The 9594-nt window shown below is 44.0% G+C and overlaps 1 protein-coding gene across 1 annotated transcript; it reads left to right on the top strand.

Moving 5' to 3' along the window:
- Positions 1 to 59: 59 nt before the first annotated feature.
- RSKR (ribosomal protein S6 kinase related) lies at positions 60 to 7248 on the top strand. The gene is given in 12 exon segments (XM_089900740.1): positions 60 to 333; positions 701 to 721; positions 723 to 962; positions 1058 to 1141; positions 1274 to 1342; positions 1687 to 1756; positions 2278 to 2318; positions 2573 to 2600; positions 2710 to 2799; positions 2887 to 2975; positions 3102 to 3212; positions 3651 to 7248. Coding segments are annotated over 12 exon segments (1125 nt in total). The 5' UTR covers positions 60 to 276; the 3' UTR covers positions 3876 to 7248.
- Positions 7249 to 9594: the final 2346 nt, after the last annotated feature.

Below are 9594 nucleotides of genomic sequence, written 5' to 3' on the forward strand. Positions count from 1 at the left end.
GCCTGAAGCTGTGTCACAGATACTTCCCAGCTCTGATGTGACATTGGTCCCATGCTGATAGGTCTCTGCACATTTTAGTCCTGGCTATAAGCCATTCTTAACCAGGCGATAGCATTTGGGGATAAGGGTGAGGTTTGGCTGCATCATTTGCATCTCTAGTCATGAACAACAAGGCAAAGAGGCGGGGCTCATGTGTAATGCAGCATCAGGGGAGGAACTGCTTATGTAACTGGGACAGCAGATTTAGCAGGAGAGAGGAGGCGCAGAGGCTTGGGGATGGGAGCAGTGAGTTGTCGGAAGGGGCAACATGCCCAGATGGCTGCTCCTCATAAGGTAGGGTGTGGGGCTCTGGCAGCTTGTTTAGGGGAGGTGAAAGGCATGAGCTTGAGGCCTGGGAACTGGTAGTAACAGTGTTGTCCACTGTGGGGGTGGGGCAGGGAGGTGTTACCATCAAAGTATTTATGGTAGGTGCAGTACTGAGTCTGATGCCTTATCGGGAAAATATCCAAATATTACTTTCCTAGAGGATTTTAATTGTGTGCAGGAAATCCAGACCTTGGCGTGAAGCAAGGACAGTAGCAATTTTGCCTGGGGTTCAAATTTACATCTCTAGGGTTGAGATTTGAGGGAGTGCCTGCTAAATGGGCAGAACCTGTAATGCCCCAGGGGCAGCAGGTTTAGTGGCTCCCTTGGTTCTCAGCAGGGTGGCAACATCCAGGGCCCTTGGGTCCCCCTGGGTCCGAGGCTAGAAGAGCCTCTGGCCAGGTGTGGGGACCACCAGGTCAGGTCTGAAAGAGTTGCTGTGGGGACTACAGGGGCATCAGTTCCTGCACCAGGAGCCCCTGGAGCCAGCCCCACTGCTAGTAGAGAAGCCTCTGCCTGAGTGGCCAGTGCCTCAGTTCATCAACCTCTTTCTGCCGGAGTTTCCTATTAGGCCCCTTAGGGGGCATCAGCAGCTGAAGGTAGGTCAGTGGAATCCCTGGAAGGGGTCTCAGTCTTGGGGAGAAATCTAGAAACAATCAGTCTCAACTGCCCTGTTCTCCACTTCTCTGTACAGATTTTAGGCCTTGTGGCTAAAGGCTCCTTCGGAACTGTCCTCAAGGTGCTAGACTGTGGCCAGAAAGCAGTATTTGTGGTGAAGGTAGGGACCTAGATACTCTTTCACATTATTCTCTAGTCCCTGCCTCCAATCTTTATTCCAGAAAGGTTGGGAGGAATAAACAATTTAATACACTATTCCCCACTAGGAGTCATCACTCCTCTCCTTTTATAGGTGGTGCCCAAGGTAAAGGTCCTACAGAGGGACAACCTGAGGCAGTGCAAAGAGGAGGTCAGCATCCAGGTATGCACAGAGCCCTGGAAAGGATCCTAGGAAGAACCAAACCACAGGCGGAGAAAGCACCTTTCTTGTCCAACTGTCCTGCTTTTCCTGACTCTGACCCCTCCCTCTGCTTCAACCAGGAGATCCCAGGAAAAGTAGCTATCAGTAGAGTAATTCTAGGTCCTGCCAGGGAAATCTCTCCAGCATGTCCAGTGTGTTCCTTAGTACTGGGATTACCAGGCAGGCAACCTGTACTGAGAGGTGGGGCAACAGCTTCCTTTCTGCACAACAAGGTAAATCCTGACTTCTTGGCTGCCTTGATCCTCAATGACCCTGATCCTAACTTCCTGTTTTCTTGTCCATAGCGACAGATCAACCATCCTTTTGTACACAGTTTGGGGGACAGCTGGCAGGGAAAACGGCACCTCTTCATGAGTGAGTGACTGGATTCTCTCCTCATTCCCAGGCGTCCTTCTACCATACTCCCCACCTGAGATTACCCATCCCTTTGGCTTGTTCTGCCTTTGCTCTGTTCCCCTTTTCATAGTACTTCTCTCTCCCAGAGGGAGAGGGAACAGCAGGTGGCATCAGTTTGGGCAGGAGGCATACGATGCCTTGAGCCCAGGCATAGTAGCCCCCAAATACTGCCTAGACTTCTGTTACTTTGCAGTGTGTAGCTACTGCAGCACAGATCTGTACTCCCTGTGGTCCGCTGTTGGCTGCTTTAGTGAGGCTTCCATCCGCCTCTTTGCTGCTGAGCTGATCCTGGTGCTGTGTAAGTGAAACAGGAGTGGTAATAGAAATGAGGGAAGAATTAAGCGGGGAGGGAGGCAGAAGAGAATTGATATTAACTCTGGAGGTCAAAGAACAGGGATAGGAATGAGGTGGGAGCTATCAGGGAAATTGGAAGGACAGGAGAGCTTCAGCACACACCCCATGCTTGCTGTCATCCACAGGCTATCTCCATGACTTCGGCATCATCCATCGAGATGTGAAGGTAGTTAAATGCTTTTTCTTTTTGTTTAAGGAGGGACTTCAGTAAGATGTTCCAACAGGTCCAAGAAGGCGGGAGGAGCTGCTGAGAAGTTGACCTTGGGGCCCTCATGCGTGTTAAGGATTTGGGCAAGGGCCCTCCAAGTACAGACTTGGATGCTGAGCTAGGGCATCTTCTTCAGCTGGGGGGTATAGTATACATGATGAAAGAGGACTGAAAGGAAGAGGATGAATAACTTCTCACCTGTGATTTTTCAGATGGAGAATATCCTTCTGGATGAACGAGGTAAGTCCTTTTCTTTTCCTAGTCCCAAAATGAGAGTACCTCAGTTTGGAAGTAAGTCATGGCTGATGAGGGTTGGAACAGAGTGGTGCTGATGGCTTGCTTTTCACAGGCCATCTGAAACTGACAGACTTTGGCCTGTCCCGCCACCTGCCCCAAGGAACCCGAGCCTATACTATCTGTGGCACTCTTCAGTACATGGGTGAGAGAGAAGCTAAAGCTGGTGGGTAAGCATTGGGCAGGAGGATAGCCAACAGATATCAGTGACAAGTATCTTTCATATCCGTAGCCCCAGAGGTCCTGAGTGGAGGGCCTTACAACCATGCTGCTGATTGGTGGTCCCTGGGTGTCTTGCTTTTCTCTCTGTCAACTGGAAAGGTGAGAGAATGGTAGTGATGTTGGGCAGAGAAGATAGGAGTTGCCCTGCGGTGGGAAGAAAGGCCACCTTGGGAAGTCTTGCCTTATTTTTACTAAGCAATGACACCTTCCCACCCCTTAACTCAGTTCCCAGTGCCCGCAGAGAGAGATCATGTGGCCATGTTGGCAAGTGTGACCCACTATGACTCTGTGATCCCAGCTTCTCTTAACCAGGGGCTCTCACTCCTGCTCCATGAGGTAAGGGTGGGCATGACTTTCCTTCTTGACTACAAAAACCATTCACTTCTTTCCCTATCACTGAAGTGATACCTCCCCATTCCTCTGATTAATTATTAAGGGGGGATTCCAACTTGATCAAGTACTACCTCACTACTTGCCTTCTAACCAACACTTCAAATTTTATTCGAGTTCCTGGTCCTCCAAAGCTCGTCCCCATCCATAGCAGGTCACTTCTGAGAGAGTGGGCTAGTGCTGCTCTCTTACCATTACTACTACTTTATTCCTACCTTTGCCCCCAGATTAGCCTGTTTCTCCCACTTTTACATATCCTCTACTCTTTTGGGTTCTTCTCCCTGCCCTCCACAGATCCATGAACTTCTTTCTCCTTTTCCAGCTTCTCTGTTCAGTCCCTTTCCTATCCCAGTCTCTCATCCTTCATGCTCTATTTCTCTTCAGCTGTTATGCCAGAATCCCCTCCACCGTCTACGTTATTTGCATCACTTCCAGGTCCACCCTTTCTTTCGGGGTGTGGCCTTTGACCCAGAGCTCCTACAGAAGCATCCAGTGAACTTTGTCATGGAGACACAAGCTACCCAGCTCAGTCCATCATCAGAGTCCACGTTCTTCAAGGACTTTGACTGTAATCTGGAGTCCTTCCTGGTGCACCCCAGCCTGGCTTGAGCTCCTCTACTGTAGTTGGGGCTCATCTGGGAACCTGAGGACCTCCTCTGCTGCCAATTCAGTGTGACCACCTTGATGATTCAGTTTGTTTTTACTTTGTAGCCTCTTATCATTCTGTTCCTCTAGGTGTTGGACCAGAGTTCACACTGGGCATTCTGTGGTTGGTAGTCACAATGCCCTAGTCCTTATCCCATCATACAACCCATCTCTCAATTCAACATCTCAGATCAGAGTGTGGACCTTTTCCTTTGTTTCATTTCTCCAGTGTTTATACCCCGCAGTTTTTAGCCAGAATTTTATTCCACTTTTCCTTCTCCTTGTTTCCGTGCCATGTTTCCTTTTGTGAGCAATAACAGCACTTCATGGGTTCCCAAGGTGCTGCTATTTATGTGTTTAATAGGCTTGTCAGAAGCAGTATGAATGTTTTTCAGAGTTCTCAAAAGCTGGTATTTGTTTCAACCCCTAAATATGCAGGTAAAACATATGATCTGGGGGCTCAAAGTCAGTCTAACTTTTAAAAATTTAAAAACTGAATCTAATAGCCTACTGTGAGGAAGAGAATAAGAAGTGAAACATGAGTGGGTTAAATGTCTTCTCTAGGGGGTAACTGGAATAGCTATACACATTTTTTCCAAAATAAAACCTCTTTGAAGGACACAAGGATTCTTAAACTGATCACTTCCCTAGATGGCCCAGGTTTCATTTGGTGATGGGCAAACCAAGGGATTAAGAGGCATGATATCAACCTTGAGATTTAAGATCAGAGATGTAACTCAAGAACCTTTTCCTTTAGGAAAATCATCTGGACCTTAAATCTGTATACATTTCTGGCCTTTGTGACTTCTTTTCATTTTTCTTAAACCAACTTCTTAAAAGTTTCATTTTCGTTATTCTTCAGTTATATCTGATCTCTCTTTCCAGACCAAAGAGAGTCTGGGAAGTATTCTGAGTACTATTTATTAATTTTGTCCCTGGATTAAGCCAGATTTGCCCTGTACATAGCTGGCATTTTATTGGCCTCTGCAGAACTGCTTTTTCTGAATTGTACTTTGGCAATCCATATGAAAATCCCTATGAAATTTAATTGCTGTGGATACTGCAAAGGGTGTTTATCATTATAATTCATAATGTTCTATATAAGGATGCATGGAAGAAATTTTCTCTGAACCCAGTTATTCTTTTCCTGAATTGCTGGTTGGTTTTTACCTTAAAGACAGTAAATATTCAACTGACTCTATTTTTCTTTTCATATTGATGCTAGACCACTTAGAGCCCAGTTTGTGGCCCACTTCCAGCAAGTGTTTAGGACCTCATGTTATGTTTTGTATGCTAGCCACATTCTTGGTTCCATCATCTTCCTTTTTGACCTTTACTTTCCTTATTCTCTTCTCATTTTTCTGTTTTAGTCCTTTTTTTTACATCTTACTAGATTATCTCCATCTTTGTAAGCCTTTTAGAATGAAGTTGAGATATAAATAAGTAAATGAATGTATCCTTGATCCTTTTGATTATCTCACTTGTTTCTCTTTAGAGACTTTTTAGGCTTTATTACATATTTTTAAAGTTGTAATGACCAGAACTGCCACACTGGATAAAAACCAATACTGGGGGCTTCCCTGGTGGCGCAGTGGTTAAGAGTCTGCCTGCCAATGCGAGGGACACAGGTTCGAGCCCTGGCCCGGGAAGATCCCACATGCCATGGAGCAACTAAGCCCGTGTGCCACAACTACTGAGCCTGCGCTCTAGAGCCCGCAAGCCACAACTACTGAGCCCACGTGCCACAACTACTGAAGCCTATGCGCCTAGAGCCCATGCTCCGCAACAAGAGAAGCCACGACAATGAGAAGCCTGCACACCGCAACAAAGAGTAGCCCCTGCTCACTGCAACTAGAGAAAGCCCGTGCACAGCAACAAAGACCCAACACACCAAAAAATAAATAATTAAAAAAAAACAAAAAAACAATACTGAATACTAGAAATGGGAATCAATGGCTTCTAAAATAGTAGTTAAGAGTATTAGATTGGGGCTTCCCTGGTGGCTGGGCCCGTGAGTCATGGCCGCTGAGCCTGCACATCCGGAGCCTGTGCTCTGCAACGGGAGAGGCCACAGCAGTGAGAGGCTCGCGTACCGCAAAAAAAAAAAAAAAAAAAAAGAGTATTAGATTGGAATTTAGGAGACCTGGTGCCTAGACCCACCAATAAATATTTCGGTGTCTTTATACAAGTCATTTTAACTCTCTGGACCTAGTTTTCCTAATGTATACAACCACTGGTTCTTCATTGTGGGAGATAGGTTTCAGATTTCTGCGATGCTTCTTCAAAGGGCAGATGCAGATGATTTTATGATACCGTGTGTCTGGCCCAGTGTTAATTAATGTTCAGATCGCCCAACATTATATAGCCTCTCTGGTCACAGCAGCATATTGGTTTAAGGTCTTTAGGACATGGTTAACATAATGTCACTAGGGTCCCTTTCCTGGGTCATGTTAGATAGCTTAGAGACCAGGATCATGTAAGTGTAGTTTGAATCATTTCTTATCAAATGAGGACATTTTTAACATACTCTCTTCAATCAGTGGTGCTTACAGCAGTGTTTCTCAGGGTAGAGTGGAGGCAGTGACAGAAAAAGTTTCACAAAGTATAATTTGAAAAAGCACTGCCTCCACCCCACACCTACCCCAGTTTTGATATGCTCATCCCTGGAAGGCATTCTTTCCTGCCACCCTCCACCCCCATTCGGAATCACTGACCTAAAAATAAATACCTTCTACTTATTCACATGAAATTCATTAAAAAAAATTTGTTTTATATACAACCTGAAATGATCTTTTAAGTTTAGCCCTACATTTTGATTTTTCATTACCTAGAAGAAATCAGATACACTTTTAAGTATGGATATTTTGCTCTGTACTCCCTTCTATCTTTTCTAAGAATTTAAGATTAGTCTTATAAATAACAAGGACCTACTGTATAGCACAGGGAACTATATTGAATGTCTTGTAATAACCTATAATGGAAAAGAACCTGAAAAAGATTTTATATATACACACATATATATATATACCTGAATGACTTAGCTGTACACCTGAAACAACACTGTAAACCAACTATACTTTATTAAAAAAAAAATTAAGTCTTAACACCAAAACTTATATTCTTCTTTTAGAAAAGTGTCCTTTTAGTTCTACTCATTGTTTCTTACCTCTAACCTAAGTTACTTTATCATATATTGACCAGTTCATTTGTTCACTTGTTCATTGATTTAACAAACTGGTAATCTCAATTCCTCGGTTTACTTCTTTAAATAGAGTCTTCAATGTAAAAGTCTTGTCAAAGCTTTTTTGAAAAATTGAATAAAATCATATTCACTGTATTATTAGCCCCTGTTACAGGCTGAATTGTGCCCCCTCCCCATTGATATGCTGAAATCCTAACCCCTGTACTTCAGAATGTCATGGTATTTGGAGATAGGGTCTTTACAGGTATAATTAAGTTAAAATGAGGTCTTATGGGTGGGCCCTAATCCATAATCCAATATGATTGGTTTCCTTATAAAGCGGGGCGGGGGGGGGGGGCGCGGAACTTCCCTGGTGGCCCAGTGGTTAAGAATCCGCCTGCCAATGCAGGGGACACGGGTTCGATCCCTGGTCCGGGAAGATCCCACACGCCGCGGAGCAACTAAGCCTATGCACCACAACTACTGAGCCTGTGCTCTAGAGCTCGTGTGCCACAACTACTGAGCCCGCGTGCCACAACTACTGAGCCCGCGTGCCACAACTACTGAAGCCCGCACGCCTAGAGTCTGTGCTCTGCAACAAGAGAAGCTCCTGCAATGAGAAACCTGCGCACGGCAATGAAGAGCAGCCCCCGCTCGCCCGCAACCAGAGAAATCCCGCGTGCAGCAACGAAGACCCAACACAGCCAAAAATAAAAATTTTTTAAATTAAAAAAAAGAAAAAGAATACATTTACATAAAATATGAATGAATCAATCAAGATAAATCCAGATGCTTTGAAAGGAAAGATGACATCTTAACCTCATAAATGTTTTATCTTTGTATGGCCAAATATACCATTAATAAAGTCAATGGACAAAAAATAGATCTAAAAAATATTTGCAATGTGATGGCAGTTAATGTCTATAATACAGAACTCTTACAAATTAGAAAAGAGAACCTATTTTTTTAAAGAGGACATGGAATATGAAATGATGAATGAGTTAATTAGATCTATATCAGTTGACTTAGAAGGCTCAATACAAGACATTGAGTGGGAAAAAAATGCAGAAGTGTAAGAAATGATGCCATTTCTGTAGACGACTCTCAATGCTTACTTCCCCTCCGTGTGTGTGTGTGTGTGCGCGCGCGCGCGCGCGCGCGCGCGAGAGAGAGAGAGAGAGAGAGAGAGAGAGAGAGAGAGAGAGAGAATGAAAAAGAGAACCTGGGAGGGAGAGGGGAGTAATGCAAATGTAATGAGAAGAGGAAAAGAAAGGCACTAGCTCTCAATCCCAGAGACCCCAGTCTGCACGTCAATTAATTTGGGTAAAAAAAAAAGCGTGTGTAAATAAAAAACAAAATCCTTGTGTGTGTGTATACATATGTTGTTGTTGATTTTTGGCTGCATGGCTTGTGGGATCTTAGTTCCCTGACCAGGGATCGAACCCCGGGCCCATGACAGTGAAAGCGCCGAGTCCTAACCACTGGACCACCAGGAAATTCCCTGCATATGTTTTTATAAAGGCATACACACTATTCGTTACCTCAGGCAGGTAGAATGGATGGGGGAGGCTGTGCCTTTAATATGTCTTTGCATTGTATTGTTTCACTTGCTACAACGAGCATCTCTTATTTTTTACAATTTGAAAAACGCCAAATGAAAAATATCATGCAGGGAGTTCCCTGGTGATCGAGTGGTTAGTTAGGATTTGGCACTTTCATCGCCGTGGCCCGAGTGCAATCCCTGGTTGGGGAACTGAGAGCCCGCAAGTCACGGAGCACGGCCTCCCCCCCAAAAAAAATTCATGCAAAACAACACCAACAAATTAATTCTGCTTATGTTGCCTATTTACAATAGTATTGTCCCTCTCGTCTACCCTCCATATCCCTCCTAATTTGCTGCTGGAAGCACTTTATCTCTTTGGTTACTCACCTGGCATCTGACATACCAACTGCAACAAGGACTAAGCATTCCAAGTCACACTTTATATGATACAAGCTTTTACTACTGGCACTTAAGAGTTTTTCTGTCTTGGTTTTTCTGCCCCTTTCACCCTTGTTTTATTTGTTGGACCTTTTTGATTGACCAGAAGTACATATACCTTGGGATTCCCTCTGCTAAGTCTGGGGGAATCCCAGGCTCAAGTTTGTGTTCTGTTGTCTTTCTCCCACTTTTCCAGACAAGCAACTGTTATCTCTAGCGTCTTTAGGTTGCACCATTATGTTTCTAAAGCGGTGTTGTCCAACAGAAATAATGTAAGCCTCATAAGTAATTTAAAATTTGCTAGTAGCCCCATTAAAAATTAGGTAAAAAGAAACAGATGAAATTAATTTAATGTATTTTATTTAACCCAATGTATCTAAAATATCATTTCGACATGCAATCAATATTTAAAATAAGATATTTTATTCTTTTCTTTTTTCATACGAAGTCTTCAAAATCTAGTTTGTATTTTACACCTATAATACATCTCAATTTGGACTAGCCACATTTGAAGTGCTCAA

Source organism: Delphinapterus leucas, chromosome 19 (genome assembly GCF_059928025.1).
Source record: "Delphinapterus leucas isolate spDelLeu-1000000601 "Yukka" chromosome 19, BTC_Dleu_Yukka2, whole genome shotgun sequence".
NCBI classification, from domain to species: domain Eukaryota; kingdom Metazoa; phylum Chordata; class Mammalia; order Artiodactyla; family Monodontidae; genus Delphinapterus; species Delphinapterus leucas.